Here is a 22,766-nt window from a genome sequence, read left to right on the forward strand (position 1 = left end):
AAGCAATTTTTTTTTTGTCCATTAAAATAACATCAAATTGATCAGAGATACAGTGTAGACATTGTTGTAAATTGCTATTGTAGTTGGAAATTTGCTGATTTCATGTGGAATATTTACACAGGTGCGGAGAGGCCCATTATCAGCAACCATCACTCCTGTGTTCCACTGGCACGTTGTGTTAGCTAATCCAAGATTATCATTTTAAAAGGCTAATTGATCATTAGAAAACCCTTTTGCAATCATGTTAGCACAGCTGAAAACTGTTGCCCTGATTAAAGAAGCAATAAAACTGGCCTTCTTTAGACTAGTTGAGTATCTGGAGCATCTGGAGTGTGTGTGTGCTTGGTGTGAATGGTGTGTGTGTGCGCGTGGTATGTGTGTGTGAGTGGTGTGTGTATGTGTGTGCATGTGTGAGTGGTGTGTGTATGTGTGTGTGTGCATGTGTGAGTGGTGTGTGTATGTGTGTGTGTGCATGTGTATAACCTGGATGTTTATAGGGAGTTATGAGAGTAATGTGTCCAGAAACACTGAAAGGAGCTGAACCACCATTAGTACAGACAGATGGAGAGATAATCCCTGTTCTACTACCTTCTAACAGACCCTCTACTACCCCAGACTATTACTACCTTCTAACAGACCCTCTACTACCCCAGACTATTACTACCTTCTAACAGACCCTCTACTACCCCAGACTATTACTACCTTCTAACAGACCCTCTACTACCCCAGACTATTACTACCTTCTAACAGACCCTCTACTACCCCAGACTATTACTACCTTCTAACACCCTGCTACTGCACCTCAACTCTCTAACTCTCCCCTATTCATCACCCTGTTACTACACCTCACCCCTCTACCTCTCCTCTACCTCTCCTCTACCTCTTCTCTATTCATCACCCTGTTACTACACCTCACCCCTCTACCTCTCCTCTATTCATCACCCTGTTACTGCACCTCACTCCTCTACCTCTCCTCTACCTCTCCTATATTCATCACCCTGTTACTGCACCTCACCCCTCTACCTCTCCTCTACCTCTCCTCTACCTCTCCTCTATTCATCACCCTGTTACTGCACCTCACTCCTCTACCTCTCCTCTACCTCTCCTATATTCATCACCCTGTTACTGCACCTCACCCCTCTACCTCTCCTCTATTCATCACTCTGTTACTGCACCTCACCCCTCTACCTCTCCTCTACCTCTCCTCTACCTCTCCTCTACCTCTCCTCTATTCATCACCCTGTTACTGCACCTCACTCCTCTACCTCTCCTCTACCTCTCCTCTATTCATCACCCTGTTACTACACCTCACCCCTCTACCTCTCCTCTACCTCTTCTCTATTCATCACCCTGTTACTGCTCCTCACCCCTCTACCTCTCCTCTACCTCTCCTATATTCATCACCCTGTTACTGCACCTCACCCCTCTACCTCTCCTCTATTCATCACCCTGTTACTGCACCTCACCCCTCTACCTCTCCTCTACCTCTCCTCTACCTCTTCTCTATTCATCACCCTGTTACTGCTCCTCACCCCTCTACCTCTCCTCTACCTCTCCTATATTCATCACCCTGTTACTGCACCTCACCCCTCTACCTCTCCTCTATTCATCACCCTGTTACTGCACCTCACCCCTCTACCTCTCCTCTACCTCTCCTCTATTCATCACCCTGTTACTGCACCTCACCCCTCTACCTCTCCTCTACCTCTCCTCTACCTCTTCTCTATTCATCACCCTGTTACTGCACCTCACCCCTCTACCTCTCCTCTACCTCTCCTCTATTCATCACCCTGTTACTGCACCTCACCCCTCTACCTCTCCTCTACCTCTCCTCTATTCATCACCCTGTTACTGCACCTCACCCCTTTACTATTTCTCTATTCCATCACCCCTGTTACTACACCCCCCACTTCCATTCCATCCACCCCCTCTAAACCCCCACTTCAATTCCATCACCCCCCGCCACACTCCACGGGCTGGAAGCAGGTCACCACCAGAAGGGACCAGGCTCCACCACCAGTCACCCCCTACCAGGACTGGGGGATCATAAGGGGATAGAGCCCCCCCCGGGGCGTGTGATTTTACTGGGACAGATGATGAACCCTCCATTAACAAAGGAAACCTTTGTTACGTGTAAAATAAGCTGGTAGTTGTTATTTACCGAACTGGATAACAACAGACCACTACAGTGATATTTACAGAGTCCATAACAACATACCACTACAGTCATATTTACAGAGAACATAACAACAGACCACTACAGTGATATTTACAGAGTCCATAACAACATACCACTACAGTGATATTTACAGAGTCCATAACAACATACCACTACAGTGATATTTACAGAGAACATAACAACAGACCACTACAGTGATATTTACAGAGTCCATAACAACATACCACTACAGTCATATTTACAGAGTCCATAACAACAGACCACTACAGTGATATTTACAGAGTCCATAACAACAGACCACTACAGTCATATTTACAGAGCCCATAACAACAGACCACTACAGTGATATTTACAGAGTCCATAACAACATACCACTACAGTGATATTTACAGAGTCCATAACAACAGACCACTACAGTGATATTTACAGAGTCCATAACAACATACCACTACAGTCATATTTACAGAGTCCGTAACAACATACCACTACAGTCATATTTACAGAGTCCATAACAACATACCACTACAGTGATATTTACAGAGTCCATAACAACAGACCACTACAGTCATATTTACAGAGTCCATAACAACAGACCACTACAGTGATATTTACAGAGTCCATAACAACAGACCACTACAGTCATATTTACAGAGTCCGTAACAACAGACCACTACAGTGATATTTACAGAGTCCATAACAACAGACCACTACAGTCATATTTACAGAGTCCATAACAACATACCACTACAGTGATATTTACAGAGTCCATAACAACATACCACTACAGTGATATTTACAGAGTCCATAACAACAGACCACTACAGTGATATTTACAGAGTCCATAACAACAGACCACTACAGTCATATTTACAGAGTCCATAACAACAGACCACTACAGTGATATTTACAGAGTCCGTAACAACAGACCACTACATTGTAGCTAGAAGGACTGGGGTTATACAAGACAAATAGCTACTAGCTGTATTGAATATTGAAAAACAACATTTCAATGGGAGACTGGCATGAAAATGGGAGCTACGCACACTGACCTCAAGTTACAATTCTTTCCTTTAGCCAACTGTACCAGTGTACAGGACTCTACTGAGCTGTGTCCTGGTATCTTACCAAGCTGTTGAGGCCACCCAGAGTGTGGTTGGCATTGTGGAGGGAGTAGGTCAGCTGATACACCCCGTCATTGGTCTGACTGTTACCATAGAAACCCACTCCAACAGCAGAGCTGCAACAGAAGAAATCAACATTAAAAACAGAGAACTTTTTTTAATTTCTTCATGTTCACATTGGAACTAAATCTTGGTCCAAATCAAGTAACAAACAAAATAGTTTTTACAAAATAGTCGCGGGAAAGATTTGAGGGGAGGGGCACTTTGTTTCATCTTCATCTGTAACTCAATCAAACCAATAAAAACGTCTGAATCAAAGGCACAAAGAAGAGTGCTATTGAACTGAGATGTATCCCACAATACTGCCTGTCTGCCATATGCAGCCTATTACACTGCAGCTCTCTATAGGAAGAAGAGAGGTCTCTGAAGGGTGATTATAGCTCTCGCCTATTACACTGCAGCTCTCTATAGGAAGAAGAGAGGTCTCTGAAGGGTGATTATAGATCTCGCCTTTCCTTCTCTCTTTTCTCCAATATCTCCTCCTTCTTTCCTTCCTTCCGCTCATCTGTCTCCTCACCCCGTCGCTAGACTTCACACTGAGCAACATGTGTAATTGTGTCGTTGTGACACATTGGTTAAATATATCCTCTTTCTCTGTAGAGGAAACATCTCTCTCTCTCAAGTACAGGACACTCTGATACCCTGTTTCACACAACTGAGCTAAGCTGAGCTGCACTGGCATGGTTACCTCTATACCAGGCGGTGTCAGAGGACCTGTATCCCAGAATGGACAGGCTGCTCTGACATGGATAATGACTCCAGTACATCACTGGGACCCAGCTCCCTGCCACCCAGGACCTCTATACCAGGCGGTGTCAGAGGACCTGTACCCCAGAATGGACAGGCTGCTCTGACATGGATAATGACTCCAGTACATCACTGGGACCCAGCTCCCTGCAATCCAGGACCTCTATACCAGGCGGTGTCAGAGGACCTGTACCCCAGAATGGACAGACTGCTCTGACATGGATAATGACTCCAGTACATCACTGGGGCCCAACTCCATGCCATCCAGGACCTCTATACCAGGCGGTGTCAGAGGACCTGTATCCCAGAATGGACAGGCTGCTCTGACATGGATAATGACTCCAGTACATCACTGGGGCCCAGCTCCCTGCCATCCAGGACCTCTATACCAGGCGGTGTCAGAGGACCTGTATCCCAGAATGGACAGGCTGCTCTGACATGGATAATGACTCCAGTACATCACTGGGGCCCAGCTCCCTGCCATCCAGGACCTCTATACCAGGCGGTGTCAGAGGAAGGCCCTAATTTTTTTCTCCACATTTTATTAAATGACAGCCTTATTCTAAAATAGATTAAATACATTTTTCCCTCATCAATCTACACACAATACCCCATAATGACATCACAATACCCCATAAAAATACCCCCAAAAAACCCTCAAAACACCCCCAAAACACCCCCAAAACACCCCAAAAATACTTTTTATACTTTTTTTATTTAGAAATGCACATTTTGGTACCCTTCCCCAGATCTGTGTCTCGACACAATCCTGTATCGGAGCTCTACGGATAATTCCTTCAACCCCATGGCTTGGTTTTTACTCTGACATACACTGTCAACTGTGGGACCTCATATAGACAGGTGTGTGACTTTCCTAATCATCATGTAGGTGGACTCCAATCAAGTTGTAAAAATTAAATAAGTGTTCTAATCACCCCGGTTTGAGCGAACACTGCAGAGACCACTGTTGAATGATCACACTCGTGTGTTCGTAAGTGTCAACGGGTTAAATCAACCCAAATCCCCAAAACCACAGCCCCTAGGGACTAGACACAGACAGAAACCTGTCTGGCACCATGCATTCTCACTGTTCCTTTAGGCTGTGTTGTAACAGGAAACGTTTGCCTAGACATTACAATGCTACTACCTCCCAGTAGACCTGTACTCATGTCCCCCATTAATAATGATACTTGTCCATCACATCTGGTACCAGTGAGGTCATTATGTTAGAGGTCATAGGTTAGACACACTGGGACAGGTTTTTAGGGAGGTTCTGTGTCCCTGAGGATGTAAGTCATCAATCACTGTATTGGACAGTGTCACACCCTGACCATAGTTTGCTTTGTATGTTTCTATGTTTTGTTTGGTCAGGGTGTTATCTGAGTGGGCATTCTATGTTGCGTGTCTGGTTTGTCTATTTCTATGTTTGGCCTGATATGGTTCTCAATCAGAGGCAGGTGTTAGTCATTGTCTCTGATTGGGAACCATATTTAGGTAGCCTGTTTGGTGTTGGGTTTTGTGGGTGATTGTCTCCTGTGTCAGTATTTGTACTACACGGGACTGTTTCGGGTTTTCACGGTTCTTGTTTTTTGTAGTTTATTCATGTATAGTTTCTTTATTAAAGAACCATGAATTATAACCACGCTGCATTTTGGTCCGCCTCTCCTTCCCAGGAAGAATCCTGTTACAGACAGAGCAGACCAGGATCTCTGTCATGGTGCACCAACCCCCATCCCACCCTGTATGCACACTGACCTTCATATCCTTCAGTCATTCACTAGCTGCCAATGATCTAGTCTGGTCACTAACTGCACATGTTCTAGAGTCTGGTCACTAACTAACTGCCAATGTTCTAGTCGGGTCACTAACTGCACATGTTCTAGAGTCTGGTCACTAACTAACTGCCAATGTTATGGAGTCTGGTCACTAACTGCACATGTTCTAGAGTCTGGTCACTAACTAACTGCCAATGTTCTGGAGTCTGGTCACTAACTGCACATGTTCTAGAGTCTGGTCACTAACTAACTGCCAATGTTCTAGAGTCTGGTCACTAACTAACTGCCAATGTTCTGGAGTCTGGTCACTAACTAACTGCCAATGTTCTGGAGTCTGGTCACTAACTAACTGCCAATGTTCTGGAGTCTGGTCACTAACTGCCAATGTTCTGGAGTCTGGTCACTAACTGCACATGTTCTAGAGTCTGGTCACTAACTAACTGCCAATGTTCTAGAGTCTGGTCACTAACTAACTGCCAATGTTCTGGAGTCTGGTCACTAACTAACTGCCAATGTTCTGGAGTCTGGTCACTAACTAACTGCCAATGTTCTGGAGTCTGGTCCCTAACTAACTGCCAATGTTCTGGAGTCTGGTCACCAACTAACTGCCAATGTTCTGGAGTCTGGTCCCTAACTAACTGCCAATGTTCTGGAGTCTGGTCACCAACTAACTGCCAATGTTATGGAGTCTGGTCACTAACTAACTGCCAATGTTCTGGAGTCTGGTCACTAACTAACTGCCAATGTTCTGGAGTCTGGTCACCAACTAACTGCCAATGTTCTGGAGTCTGGTCACTAACTAACTGCCAATGTTCTGGAGTCTGGTCCCTAACTAACTGCCAATGTTCTGGAGTCTGGTCACCAACTAACTGCCAATGTTATGGAGTCTGGTCACTAACTAACTGCCAATGTTCTGGAGTGTTACATTCCCCAGTTTATGTGTTGTAGTTAGTGTATTTGCATGTGTTTATTTCAGGAAATGACTTCCTGAAATCCCTCAAGCAGCTGATTGGTCGACTCCATGGCTAATCTCCAATTACCTATTCCTTCTGAAGCTATATAAAAGCCAGTGTTCTGTTCAGGAGAGAGGTTGATTTTGCTGGGAGTTCATTGCTGGGAAGTCATTGCAGAGAGATTGAATGTGAGGGAGGTCATTGCTGAGAGAGGAGGCTGATGGCTGTGGATAATTTACTATGTTAGTTGTTGGTAGCAGTTGGTATGTTCTGTGAGTTTGTTGCTCAGATAGAGCTTATTTGATGTCCTTTGTTTCTTAGTTCGTTTGAGAAATTATTTGTTCTCCTGTTTCATTTGTTCCCAGGGGGGAAGGGGAAGGCACCTTGGGAGTGCTTAGGCAAGAGGCCCGCGGGCATACATATACCCGTAGTGTATATTCATTGTCTAGGCACAATAGGTAAGACCTGGGCGGACCACCCCCTGTATTTTGGTTAGTACACCAGGTGGTGCTAAAGTAGGTAAGTAGTGGTTAGGCAGGTAAGATAGGAGAGGGGGGGCTTTGAGATTTACTTTCTTTGCTTTGGTTCTGTCCAGCCCCTTTTCCCCATATTACCGTGTAAAGGAATAAAGTCCTTGTAAACGGTACCACATTTTGCCTGTTGTCATCCTTACTCCCACCTACAGTCCATACCTCTTTCACTTCACGGAGAGTTTAGTTGTAGCAGGGAGTTGCGTTCCCTCTTCATAGAGGCGTGAGTAACATGGAGTCTGGTCACTAACTAACTGCCAATGTTCAAGAGTCTGGTCACTAACTGCACATGTTCTGGAGTCTGGTCACTAACTGCACATGTTCTAGAGTCTGGTCACTAACTGCACACGTTCTAGAGTCTGGTCACTAACTAACTGCACATGTTCTAGAGTCTGGTCCCTAACTAACTGCCAATGTTCTAGAGTCTGGTCACTAACTAACTGCACATGTTCTAGAGTCTGGTCCCTAACTAACTGCCTATTTTATAGAGTCTGGTCAATAACTAACTGCCAATGTTCTAGAGTCTGGTCACTAACTAACTGCCAATGTTCTAGAGTCTGGTCACTAACTAACTGCCTATTTTCTAGAGTCTGGTCAATAACTAACTGCCAATGTTCTGGAGTCTGGTCACCAACTAACTGCCTATTTTCTAGAGTCTGGTCAATAACTAACTGCACATGTTCTAGAGTCTGGTCACTAACTAACTGCCTATTTTCTAGAGTCTGGTCAATAACTAACTGCCAATGTTCTGGAGTCTGGTCACTAACTAACTGCCAATGTTCTGGAGTCTGGTCACTAACTAACTGCACATGTTCTAGAGTCTGGTCACTAACTAACTGCCGATGTTCTAGAGTCTGGCCAGGAAAACAGAGAGAGGGAGAGTAGCAGAGCAGAGAAATGTGTGATTCAACACATTTAAATCATTGTTACTAGGTAGAACACTTTACTTCTGATGTAACTACCTACATTTTTGGTTTAATATGTTCAATGAATCACTTGTGGAGTATCACCACCTGCTGCAATAAAAGCATTATATTACGGTCCACACCACAGAATGAATACAAGACATCTTTAAACAGATGCAGGCGGCCAGATGGACAGAACAAGCATACTGTTATCACCCCCCACCGGAGAGCCAGAGGCAGGGAGGGGGGGAGTGGGAGAGGTGTTATGACGGAAGCACATCCTGTAAGTGTGTGTGTGTGTGTGTGTGTGTGTGTGTGTGTGTGTGTGTGTGTGTGTATGTGTGTGTGTGAGAGAGAGAGAGAGATGTACCACTGTGCACCCTGTCTCTGGAGCATCATAACCATGATTGATACCAGTCTGTATCTCTACCATCCATTACTCCAGAACCCTGAGACTAGGATGGTCTGTCTCTCTACCATCCATTACTCCAGAACCCTGAGACTAGGATGGTCTGTATCTCTACCATCCATTACTCCAGAACCCTGAGACTAGGATGGTCTGTATCTCTACCATCCATTACTCCAGAACCCTGAGACTAGGATGGTCTGTATCTCTACCATCCATTACTCCAGCATGCCCTGGCATTATCACACCTGATTCCACTAGTCAAAGGTTTGATGATGAGTTAGTGGAATCGGGTGTGTAAAACGTGCCCCCTCTGTGTCCCCAGGACCAGGGTTAAATAACACTGAGCTATAGAGGTACAGTGCTGCTACACACATGACTTCAAAATTATAGTCTATAAGTTGTGACTTATTTAGAATTAAATACAAATTAAAATACAAATTCCTTATTAGGCTCAGTCTACAGTGCTTTTGAATTCATTTTTAGAAACATGAGTTTGGCCAGTCTGTGGCTTCATGCTCATGCAATGGTTTCTGGAGATCCGGCCAGCAGTGGAGACTATCCTCTCTACACTGGCAGGGCCAAAGGGGATGCTAAACACCCCAGGCTGGGCAGAGATAGTTTTGTTTTTCTCCATACAGTAGGTAGGCCTGAAGGCTTTTAGGCTAAATAACCCAATCAAAACGGAAAGCTCCTTGAAAATGGAAATATGCCAGGCCTATTGAGCCACAATCAATTACGACCTATTGTATAAAAATTTAACAAAATTAATTCAACTTTTAAGACGTCAGATTTTTTGTAAATGAAAACTTTGCTACAATGACACAGTTATCTACACACCTCATTCCTTTCTATTAGCACGTAGGAAGTATCCCATCATGCTTTTGGGATACGTGTCTTTTCAGATTCCGCAATGAATCTTTAGTTGTGGACACTTGTCACGTCGGCATGAAGGATCGAGAGACAGGCGCAGGAATGCGTAATAGTTTTCTAAAATGAAGCCTAAATTACAGCGTGCCATGTAAAGGCACGGGGACGAAGACCAAACAAACACGTAAAAAAAACACAGGGTTGAACCCAAACAAACACATATACAAAACACAGGGTTGAACCCAAACAAACACATATACCAAACACAGGGTTGAACCCAAACAAACACGTGTACAAAACACAGGGTTGAACCCAAACAAACACATATACAAAACACAGGGTAGAAACCCAAACAAAAACCATACAAAACACAGGGTTGAACCCAAACAAACACATATACAAAACACAGGGTAGAAACCCAAAACAAACACATATACCAAACACAGGGTTGAACCCAAACAAACACGTGTACAAAACACAGGGTTGAACCCAAACAAACACATATACAAAACACAGGGTAGAAACCCAAACAAAAACCATACAAAACACAGGGTTGAACCCAAACAAACACATATACAAAACACAGGGTTGAAACCCAAAACAAACACGTAACAAAACACAGGGTTGAACCCAAACAAACACGTAACAAAACACAGGGTAGAAACCCAAACAAACACATATACAAAACACAGGGTAGAAACCCAAACAAACACATATACAAAACACAGGGTTGAACCCAAAACAAACACGTAACAAAACACAAGGTAGAAACCCAAACAAACACATATACAAAACACAGGGTAGAAACCCAAACAAACACATATACAAAACACAGGGTAGAAACCCAAACAAACACGTAACAAAACACAGGGTAGAAACCCAAAACAAACACGTAACAAAACACAGGGTAGAACCCAAACAAACACATAACAAAACACAGGGTAGAAACCCAAAACAAACACCATACAAAACACAGGGTTGAACCCAAAACAAACACGTAACAAAACACAGGGTAGAAACCCAAAACAAACACGTAACAAAAACACAGGGTAGAAACCCAAAACAAACAAGTAACTAAACACAGGGTAGAAACCCAAAACAAAAGAGTGAGGAGCACCTCGAATAAATAACACGCGCCCACAATGTTGAACACGAGACCCGTAATCATCTGCGCAATCCACAAGGGCACGAAAGACCAAACACACAGCACAGGCACTCACACACACCAACAGACATAGATACAATAATCTACCGCCCAATGGAAACCAAAGGGCACATACAATGGGGCAAAAAAGTATTTAGTCAGCCACCAATTGTGCACGTTCTCCCACTTAAAAAGATGAGAGAGGCCTGTAATTTTCATCATAGGTACACTATGACAGACAAAATTTGAAAAAAAAATCCAGAAAATCACATTGTAGGATTTTTAATGAATTTATTTGAAAATTATGGTGGTTGGCCTGGTTGAATCATCTGAAAGGAATTTTATAATATCTGTACATTACAATTCTACCTGTGATTACAAAAGTACAATGATTCATTGCTTCAGCTTGAGATTAAGAATCAGTGGTAGACTTTGCAAGTGCATGAAGAGGTCAACTGTACAAAAGTCATATGCCTGCTTGTTGAAACTATATTTTCAGTTCCTGTTGATGCTATGTTCCAGTCTTACTTCTGCTAGCACATGATAGCAATAGGAGGAAGAAGGATTGGGATAATAATAATAACCTGAACTCCGCCTAGCAGAAACATCTTATGTATTAGCAACTATTATTTATGAGTTTATGTTGTATTAAAGTTAAGGGGCAACACCATCTTGAGAACTGAGTGTCTTGCTTGTAAATTGCTGTAAGTGTAAACTCCGGATCTCAATCCTTATTAAACAAACTAACTTCTGATCAAAGAAGTTTCCTGTGGTCTTTTGTATAACATAGGGCTGAATTCCCTTACAGATCCAACAGTCACTACCTCCACCCATACCATCTAACATGTTAGGCCTGGTTGAATGATCCAACAGTCACTACCTCCACCCATACCATCTAACATGTTAGGCCTGGTTGAATGATCCAACAGTCACTACCTCCACCCATACCATCTAACATGTTAGGCCTGGTTGAATGATACAACACTACCTCCACCCATACCATCTAACATGTTAGGCCTGGTTGAATGATACGACAGTCCAAGTTAATCAGAATGATATATTCCAATTAGAGAAGGTAATAGAATGGAATAACATGATATAACAGGAAACTGCCCGGTGACATCATCCAATCATAAAAACCCTGTGACTCATAACACAAAGGACAGAGAAATAAAAAAGACAGGCTATTGGATTAAAGTCTTCGGGTTATAATAAAAACCATTAGACAACATAAAAACAACCGGCTATCAGTGGGCACTAGTCCTGGGGGCTGCAACGGGCATTACACACTTTTGTTCCAGCCCAGCACTAAACCCTACTAGCTATAGCGAATCAAGGACACCGTTTCCCTCCAAGGCAACGTTGAAACATTTTTCAGTAGAAGTCTCCTGTCCAACAACTCAGCCACCAGATGAGAGGAGCTACATCAGACAAACGACTGTTATTGAGCTTGTTGATTTATGGAAGACCACATCTGAAAATAACCTTGTACAGGAAACCAAACCACATTCCCAAATCACATTAACAAGAACAGGACCTCATTTAAGACCAGGACAGAGCATCCAGTCACTCAGGCTCTCGTGGAGAAGGTGAGTAGCTGAGAGGTGGAGGACGGAGGTCATTAATGTGTTAGTGTCACTAGGCTTTTCCCCTATTACAGCAACCACATGGACAATTACAGAAATCAAATCAAATTGTATTGGTCACATGCGCTGAATACAACAGGTGTAGAATTCACAGTGAAATGCTTACTTACATAAACACCATAAAACACATTCCCAAAGTTACATGACCAAGGTTCCAGGTTGGCTTGGCCATTCCCAAAGTTACATGACCAAGGTTCCAGGTTGGCTTGGCCATTCCCAAAGTTTACATGACCAAGGTTCCAGGTTGGCTTGGCCATTCCCAAAGTTACATGACCAAGGTTCCAGGTTGGCTTGGCCATTCCCAAAGTTACATGACCAAGGTTCCAGGTTGGCTTGGCCATTCCCAAAGTTACATGACCAAGGTTCCAGGTTGGCTTGGCGCCATTCCCAAAGTTACATGACCAAGGTTCCAGGTTGGCTTGGCCATTCCCAAAGTTACATGACCAAGGTTCCAGGTTGGCTTGGCCATTCCCAAAGTTACATGACCAAGGTTCCAGGTTGGCTTGGCCATTCCCAAAGTTACATGACCAAGGTTCCAGGTTGGCTTGGCCATTCCCAAAGTTACATGACCAAGGTTCCAGGTTGGCTTGGCGCCATTCCCAAAGTTACATGACCAAGGTTCCAGGTTGGCTTGGCGCCATTCCCAAAGTTACATGACCAAGGTTCCAGGTTGGCTTGACCGTTCCCAAAGTTACATGACCAAGGTTCCAGGTTGGCTTGGCCATTCCCAAAGTTACATGACCAAGGTTCCAGGTTGGCTTGGCCATTCCCAAAGTTACATGACCAAGGTTCCAGGTTGGCTTGGCGCCATTCCCAAAGTTACATGACCAAGGTTCCAGGTTGGCTTGGCGCCATTCCCAAAGTTACATGACCATGGTTCCAGGTTGGCTTGACCGTTCCCAAAGTTACATGACCAAGGTTCCAGGTTGGCTTGGCCATTCCCAAAGTTACATGACCAAGGTTCCAGGTTGGCTTGGCCATTCCCAAAGTTTACATGACCAAGGTTCCAGGTTGGCTTGGCCATTCCCAAAGTTACATGACCAAGGTTCCAGGTTGGCTTGGCCATTCCTAAAGTTACATGACCAAGGTTCCAGGTTGGCTTGACCATTCCCAAAGTTACATGACCAAGGTTCCAGGTTGGCTTGGCGCCATTCCCAAAGTTTACATGACCAAGGTTCCAGGTTGGCTTGGCTGTAGAAAAGGGAAACTGATATTCGCCCAAAAGTCCAGGCACACATATTACAGTTGTATTTTATTTCCTACAGGAGTAGTTAACTGAAAGCTGTGAGCCTGTTTAGTTATATCACCACAATAGTAGAGGTTTTACTAGACCAGCTGTACTGAGGAAAGGTGAAAGCCAACCAGAACCCAGACAGAAAAGGTTTCACACAGCACTTGTTGGTTAAATAAACATTTTATTATGCTTTTCAAAATTAGATAAGATAGTATTTCATATATGCTGAATGCTCTGTGATCCTGTTACAACACAAAGTCACGTTTGCAGTCTGGCCCCAGACAGTGAAAGGGTTAACACGTTTCATATCATAATACTAAGATAGTATTTCCTACAGGGGGGGGGTAGGTTACTGAATTGTGTGAGCTTTAAAATGTTAATGGAGTGACGTTTCTATGGGAAACAGAGAGCCGTTCAGAGCCCAGACATTCAAGAGTTTACACAGCGCTCCTTGGTCAGGCTGAACAGCATCATGCCATAGCACTTAGCACCACACTAGGTTTGGTGTAAGAGAGACCAATCAGAGCTGGGCTGCCCCCCCCCCCCCCCCCCCCTTGGAATGTTATCAGCTAACTAACTCAATTACCTTCAGCACTTAGAGCTCTGTCACAAGATTAAGCTCTTCACAGTGCCAACTCAATCAAGCACTTTGGCGAGGGGGAATAATTTGATGTTCTATTTCATTGGTAGGAGGAATAATTTGTTGTTCTCTTTCATTGGGAGGAGGAATCATTTGTTGTTCTCGTTCATTGGTAGGAGGAATAATTTGTTGTTCTCTTTCATTGGGAGGAGGAATCATTTGTTGTTCTCGTTCATTGGTAGGAGGAATAATTTGTTGTTCTCGTTCATTGGTAGGAGGAATCATTTGTTGTTCTCTTTCAAGCCCTGTAGGTCCTATAGTGATGAGGTGGGCAGGTCCTATAGTGATGAGGTGGGCAGCCATACAGGTCCTATAGTGATGAGGTGGGCAGCCATACAGGTCCCATAGTGATGAGGTGGGCAGCCCTACAGGTCCCATAGTGATGAGGTGGGCAGTCCTACAGGTCCTATAGTGATGAGGTGGGCAGCCATACAGGTCCTATAGTGATGAGGTGGGTAGCCCTACAGGTCCCATAGTGATGAGGTGGGCAGCCCTACAGGTCCCATAGTGATGAGGTGGGCAGTCCTACAGGTCCTATAGTGATGAGGTGGGCAGCCATACAGGTCCTATAGTGATGAGGTGGGCAGCCCTACAGGTCCCATAGTGATGAGGTGGGCAGCCCAACAGGTCCCATAGTGATGAGGTGGGCAGCCCTACAGGTCCCATAGTGATGAGGTGGGCAGTCCTACAGGTCCTATAGTGATGAGGTGGGCAGCCATACAGGTCCTATAGTGATGAGGTGGGCAGCCCTACAGGTCCCATAGTGATGAGGTGGGCAGCCCAACAGGTCCCATAGTGATGAGGTGGGCAGCCCTACAGGTCCCATAGTGATGAGGTGGGCAGTCCTACAGGTCCTATAGTGATGAGGTGGGCAGCCATACAGGTCCTATAGTGATGAGGTGGGTAGCCCTACAGGTCCCATAGTGATGAGGTGGGCAGCCCTACAGGTCCCATAGTGATGAGGTGGGCAGTCCTACAGGTCCTATGAGGTGGGCAGCCATACAGGTCCTATAGTGATGAGGTGGGCAGCCCTACAGGTCCTATAGTGATGAGGTGGGCAGGTCCTATAGTGATGAGGTGGGCAGGTCCTATAGTGATGAGGTGGGCAGCCCAACAGGTCCTATAGTGATGAGGTGGGCAGCCCAACAGGTCCTATAGCGATGATGAGATGGGCAGCCCTACAGGTCCTATAGTGATGAGGTGGGCAGCCCAACAGGTCCTATAGTGATGATGAGATGGGCAGCCCAACAGGTCCTATAGTGATGAGATGGGCAGCCCTACAGGTCCTATAGTGATGAGGTGGGCAGCCCAACAGGTCCTATAGTGATGAGGTGGGCTGCCCTACTGGTCCTATAGTGATGAGGTGGGCAGCCCAACAGGTCCTATAGTGATGAGGTGGGCAGCCCTACAGGTCCTATAGTGATGAGGTGGACAGCCCAACAGGTCCCATAGTGATGAGGTGGGCAGCCCAACAGGTCCTATAGTGATGAGGTGGGCAGCCCAACAGGTCCTATAGTGATGAGGTGGGCAGCCCTACAGGTCCTATAGTGATGAGGTGGGCAGGTCCTATAGTGATGAGGTGGGCAGGTCCTATAGTGATGAGGTGGGCAGGTCCTATAGTGATGAGGTGGGCAGGTCCTATAGTGATGAGGTGGGCAGGTCCTATAGTGATGAGGTGGGCAGGTCCTATAGTGATGAGGTGGGCAGGTCCTATAGGGATGAGGTGCGCAGCCCAAAATACAGATCCAAAAAGGGACTTTGTGCTTGTGGCAGTGAGACAATGCACAACTGCACATTCTGAATGTTGCAAACCACAATCTCAGAGGACAAAGGATAACGCCTCAATGGACACTGTTCTGTGCACACCGAGGACACATGAATAGATAGTGTAGGGTAATGTAGTCTAGTGATAGTGTAGGGTAGACAGTGCATAGTGTAGTCTGCTTTAGACACAATGAGAGCAGGACTGTCATCAGGGAACATGGTTAGTCACAGTGACCTCAGTCTACAACATCCGGTGTCAAAGTGGATCAGGCCAAAGTGACCATCTGGTCTCTCTCTCTCTCTCACCACCACTTCAGCACGTCAGTCTGTGTGTGTGAGTTAATGAGGTCAGAGGTCAACTCCTGAATGTCAAAGATCACATCAAAGCCTTTTTCCAAGAACACAGGAGGGCGGTCTAGGGTTGTCCAATTCCCCTCCTGGAGTTTCACTCCAACCCTAAACACTTTATTTGACTAATTAGCTGCTGGCCAGGACCTTGATTAGCTATACCAGCTGTGGTACATCACTATCACAGAACCAGAGTTGTAGAACCCTGATCGAGACACTAAAGGAGCCCCACATACTAGATTTGGTTTGCTTCTAGTGGAACTTGGCTAGGTGAAGTGAACGTCTGTGCCTTGCATACTGCCTTAAAAGACCTTGGCTTGTAATTCTGTAATATAAGACAACACCTCTCACCATAGGATGAACCTCACCCGGGACAGACTGAAGAAAGGTCCCTGTAACACTACTACTGTAGTACAGTACTGTTAGATACAATCAGTTACAGTGGTACTACTCACCATAGGATGAGCCCAGTGATGACAGCGGTCCAGGAGACACAGCAGGAGTCAGGCCTCTTGGTCTCCTCCTCCTCCTCCTTCCTGCAGCAGCACACACTGGTCAGGTAGACAGACAGCAGCAGGAGGCTCAGGACTAGTCCAGCAGCTGATATACAGGCTAGGAAGACCAGAGACTGGGGGAGGACGGGGAGGGAGGGAGGGAGGGAGGGAGGGAGGGAGGGAGGGAGGGAGGGAGGGAGGGAGGGAGGGAGGGAGGGAGGGAGGGAGGGAGGGAGGGAAACAGAGAGATGAGCATGTATTAATACATTTATTATTGACTAATAACAAGAAAAATACAACTGCCACACTGAGAGAACTTATTTGCAAAGCACCATTTCTTCAGACAACCAGCATTTATTATCATGTCAGGGCCTGAGTTGATACAAGCCCTGTGATTGGTTACTGTGTAGAGTGACCCCACTCTGACGGAAAGGGAGACACTGGAATCAAGTGAGTCTAATATGAAAAGATATACTGGGTCAAAAGTCAAGTTGGTTTGATCAGTCATCATCACTAGCAGGTCTCTGTGTGAAGGCAGAGATAGGGAGAGAGAGAAGGGGAGGGAGAGAGAGATGGGGGAGGGGAGAGATAGAGAGACAGAGAGACAGAAAGAGAGAGAGAGAGAGAGAGAGAGAAGGGGAGGGAGAGAGAGAAGGGGAGGGAGAGAGAGAAGGGGAGGGAGAGAAAGAAGGGGAGGGAGAGAGAGATGGGGGAGGGGAGAGAGATAGAGACAGAGACAGAGACAGAAAGAGAGAGAGAGAGAGAGAGAGAGAGAGAGAGAGAGAGAGAGAGAGCTGGGGGGAGGGGGTGGCTCACTGAATATACCCCAGGATTGTGTTCAGTAGGGTACAAAGTAGCAAGTATTAAAAATCCAAAAATGAACATGAAGGTTTCTCATTGGACAAGTCTAGGTATTCCTTCTCTGTGTTATCAGTTTGGTGTCTAATGAATATGACATGGTGTTGCTGGTTTAAGAGGTACCTGGGGTGTAATGAACATGACCTGGTGTTGCTGGTTTAAGAGATACCTGTGGTCTAATGAACATGACCTGGTGTTGCTGGTTTAAGAGATACCTGGGGTCTAATGAATATGACCTGGTGTTGGTGGTTTAAGAGATACCTGTGGTCTGTAAGCACCACTCTCTACCATCTGATCCACAACCCTGGTGGTGTAAGCACCACTCTCTACCATCTGATCCACAACCCTGGTGGTGTAAGCACCACTCTCTACCATCTGATCCACAACCCTGGTGGTGTAAGCACCACTCTCTACCATCTGATCCACAACCCTGGTGGTGTAAGCACCACTCTCTACCATCTGATCCACAACCCTGGTGGTGTAAGCACCACTCTCTACCATCTGATCCACAACCCTGGTGGTGTAAGCACCACTCTCTACCATCTGATCCACAACCCTGGTGGTGTAAGCACCACTCTCTACCATCTGACCCACAACCCTGGTGGTGTAAGCACCACTCTCTACCATCTGACCACAACCCTGGTGGTGTAAGCACCACTCTCTACCATCTGATCCACAACCCTGGTGGTGTAAGCACCACTCTCTACCATCTGATCCACAACCCTGGTGGTGTAAGCACCACTCTCTACCATCTGATCCACAACCCTGGTGGTGTAAGCACCACTCTCTACCATCTGACCCACAACCCTGGTGGTGTAAGCACCACTCTCTACCATCTGACCCACAACCCTGGTGGTGTAAGCACCACTCTCTGCTATCTGATCCACAACCCTGGTGGTGTAAGCACCACTCTCTACCATCTGACCCACAACCCTGGTGGTGTAAGCACCACTCTCTACCATCTGATCCACAACCCTGGTGGTGTAAGCACCACTCTCTACCATCTGATCCACAACCCTGGTGGTGTAAGCACCACTCTCTACCATCTGATCCACACAGGATGTTAGGGGAGGAAACTGTGCTGATCAGAGGCTGCTGGAGTCTCAGCTCAACGTCAGGTGACAAAACGGCCTCCCTCCAAAATAGTCTTGTGATTCCCTGACTGAGGTTACCCTCAGAGCATGAATGATGGAGGGATAGCCAGGGTAGGAAAGGAGAGAGAGCAAGAGAGCGAGGGAGCAAGCGAGAGAGAGAGAGAAATAGAGAGAGCGCGAGAGAGAGAGAGCAAGGGAGAGAGAAAATGAGAGAGAGAGAGAGAGAGAGAGAGAGGGGGACAGAGAGGGGTATAGAAAGCTATATGTCTTTGTTTTTGAGATTAGGTACGCCGGAAGTTTGTACCTTTCATTTCGATGAAAGGTGATGAAAGTGATCAAACATAGTGTACTACACAAGTACAACTACACACAGCCATTTACACAAGTACAACTACACACAGCCATTTACACAAGTACAACTACACACAGCCATTTACACAAGTACAACTACACACAGCCATTTACACAAGTACAACGACACACAGCCATTTACACAAGTACAACTACACACAGCCATTTACACAAGTACAACTACACACAGCCATTTACACAAGTACAACTACACACACAGCCATTTACACAAGTACAACTACACACAGCCATTTACACAAGTACAACTACACACACAGCCATTTACAGAAATACAACTACACACACAGCCATTTACAGAAGTACAACTACACACAGCCATTTACAGAAGTTGACAAAAGTTCAGCCCATGGTTTGGAGTGTTGAGGAGTTCAAAATTCAAGAACTGAAATAAAAGCCAAGTGGAACCATGGGGTTTTGGCCAAATATGGTTGACTCTCAAATGGCACCCTATTCCCTATATAGTGCACTACTTTTGACTAGAGCCCTATGGGCCCATGTTGTTTCTCCACACTCCTACCTGGCATGGTTTCATGACTCTAACAAGTTACTGTTTGTCTCCACAGAACATTAACCTTCTATTTTCCTGACTCAATTTGACTGATCAAGTTATGGGTTCTGGCATCATGTTCTGACCACGGTCTTGACCAAGGTTTCAGATTCAGACAGGGCCGAGCAGCGGAAACTAAAGTCTCATGTAATATTTCTCATCCAACCAGCGTCTAAATCACTGTAACTATCTGTATTTGGGGCTCCCGTGTGGCAAAGTGGTCTAAGACGCTAGTTCCATTCAGACTGTATCACAGTGATCTAAGGCCCTGGTTCCATTCAGACTGTATCACAGTGGTCTAAGACCCTGGTTCCATTCCATCACAGTGGTCTAAGACCCTGGTTCCATTCCATCATAGTGGTCTAAGACCCTGGTTTCATTCCAGACTGTATCACAGTGGTCTAAGACCCTGGTTCCATTCCAGACTGTATCACAGTGGTCTAAGACCCTGGTTCCATTCAGACTGTATCACAGTGGTCTAAGACCCTGGTTCCATTCAGACTGTATCACAGTGGTCTAAGACCCTGGTTTCATTCCATCACAGTGGTCTAAGACCCTGGTTCCATTCCAGACTGTATCACAGTGGTCTAAGACCCTGGTTCCATTCCATCACAGTGGTCTAAGACCCTGGTTCCATTCCAGACTGTATCACAGTGGTCTAAGGCCCTGGAACCATTACAGACTGTATCACAGTGGTCTAAGGCCCTGGATCCATTCCATCACAGTGGTCTAAGGCCCTGGTTCCATTCCATCACAGTGGTCTAAGACCCTGGTTCCATTCCAGACTGTATCACAGTGGTCTAAGACCCTGGTTCCATTACAGACTGTATCACAGTGGTCTAAGACCCTGGTTCCATTCCAGACTGTATCACAGTGGTCTAAGACCCTGGTTCCATTCCAGACTGTATCACAGTGGTCTAAGACCCTGGTTCCATTCCAGACTGTATCACAGTGGTCTAAGACCCTGGTTCCATTCAGACTGTATCACAGTGGTCTAAGACCCTGGTTCCATTCCAGACTGTATCACAGTGGTCTAAGGCCCTGGAACCATTACAGACTGTATCACAGTGGTCTAAGACCCTGGTTCCATTCCAGACTGTATCACAGTGGTCTAAGACCCTGGTTCCAATCCAGACTGTATCACAGTGGTCTAAGACCCTGGTTCCATTCCAGACTGTATCACAGTGGTCTAAGACCCTGGTTCCAATCCAGACTGTATCACAACCGGCCGTGATTGGGAGTCCCATAGGGCGGTGCACAATTTGCCCCGCGTCATCCGGGTTTGGCCGGTGTAGGCCGTCACTGTTAACTGACTTGCTTAGTTCAATATAATAAATGTAACCATGTAAGTCATTGAGAACACATCCTCTTCCACATCAATGACGGGGAAAGTAAGATGAAACTGCTATTCAAACTCCTGTGGTAAACTTCTGGACCCAAACAAGAGTTCAACTGTACCAAGTCATTAAAGTGATCATATTCTGGGCTCTGTCTTCAATCCCACCTCTCCATCTGAAATGGTCCCGTTGGTCCAGAAGGATGTGCCAGCAGGAGGAAGTTCCACGTTGTTCCGAACTGCTTTAGAAGATAATCTGACAATGTTACACATCATGTGGTCTTAATCACACAGGACAAACTACGCTGTTACACATCATGTGGTCTTTAATCACAGACGACAAACTACGCTGTTACACATCATGTGGTCTTTAATCACAGACGACAAACTACGCTGTTACACATCATGTGGTCTTTAATCACAGACGACAAACTACGCTGTTACACATCATGTGGTCTTAATCACAGAGGACAGACTACGCTGTTACACATCATGTGGTCTTTAATCACAGACGACAAACTACGCTGTTACACATCATGTGGTCTTTAATCACAGACGACAAACTACGCTGTTACACATCATGTGGTCTTAATCACAGAGGACAGACTACGCTGTTACACATCATGTGGTCTTAATCACAGAGGACAAACTACGGTGTTACACATCATGTGGTCTTTAATCACAGAGGACAAACTACGGTGTTACACATCATGTAGTCTTAATCACAGAGGACAAACTACGGTGTTACACATCATGTGGTCTTAATCACAGAGGACAGACTACGCTGTTACACATCATGTGGTCTTAATCACAGAGGACAGACTACGCTGTTACACATCATGTAGTCTTAATCACAGAGGACAAACTACGGTGTTACACATCATGTGGTCTTAATCACAGAGGACAGACTACGCTGTTACACATCATGTGGTCTTAATCACAGACGACAAACTACGCTGTTACACATCATGTGGTCTTAATCACAGAGGACAGACTACGGTGTTACACATCATGTAGTCTTAATCACAGAGGACAAACTACGGTGTTACACATCATGTGGTCTTAATCACAGAGGACAGACTACGCTGTTACACATCATGTGGTCTTAATCACAGACGACAAACTACGCTGTTACACATCATGTGGTCTTAATCACAGAGGACAGACTACGGTGTTACACATCATGTAGTCTTAATCACAGAGGACAAACTACGGTGTTACACATCATGTGGTCTTAATCACAGAGGACAAACTACGGTGTTACACATCATGTGGTCTTAATCACAGAGGACAGACTACGGTGTTACACATCATGTAGTCTTAATCACAGAGGACAAACTACGGTGTTACACATCATGTGGTCTTAATCACAGACGACAAACTACGCTGTTACACATCATGTGGTCTTTAATCACAGACGACAAACTACGCTGTTACACATCATGTGGTCTTAATCACAGAGGACAGACTACGGTGTTACACATCATGTAGTCTTAATCACAGAGGACAAACTACGGTGTTACACATCATGTGGTCTTAATCACAGAGGACAAACTACGGTGTTACACATCATGTGGTCTTAGTCACAGAGGACAGAATACGCTGTTACACATCATGTGGTCTTAATCACAGAGGACAAACTACGGTGTTACACATCATGTGGTCTTTAAACACAGAGGACAGACTACGGTGTTACACATCATGTGGTCTTTAATCACAGACGACAAACTACGCTGTTACACA

At 45.4% G+C, this 22,766-nt stretch overlaps 1 protein-coding gene across 1 annotated transcript in view; it reads right to left on the reverse strand.

Moving 5' to 3' along the window:
- The window catches only part of LOC118936529 (protein tweety homolog 2-like), a 77,878-nt gene that overhangs the window by 50,973 nt on the left and 4,139 nt on the right, over positions 1–22,766 (reverse strand). The window contains exons 2-3 of the mRNA XM_090197564.1: positions 16,778–16,950; positions 3,305–3,416 (exon numbers count right to left, since the gene is read on the reverse strand). Of these exons, the coding sequence (XP_090053690.1) occupies positions 3,305–3,416; positions 16,778–16,950 (285 nt within the window). The remainder of the gene's footprint in view (positions 1–3,304; positions 3,417–16,777; positions 16,951–22,766) is intronic.

Source organism: Oncorhynchus mykiss, chromosome 13 (genome assembly GCF_057628025.1).
Source record: "Oncorhynchus mykiss isolate SJ-2025 chromosome 13, ASM5762802v1, whole genome shotgun sequence".
Lineage (NCBI taxonomy): Eukaryota > Metazoa > Chordata > Actinopteri > Salmoniformes > Salmonidae > Oncorhynchus > Oncorhynchus mykiss.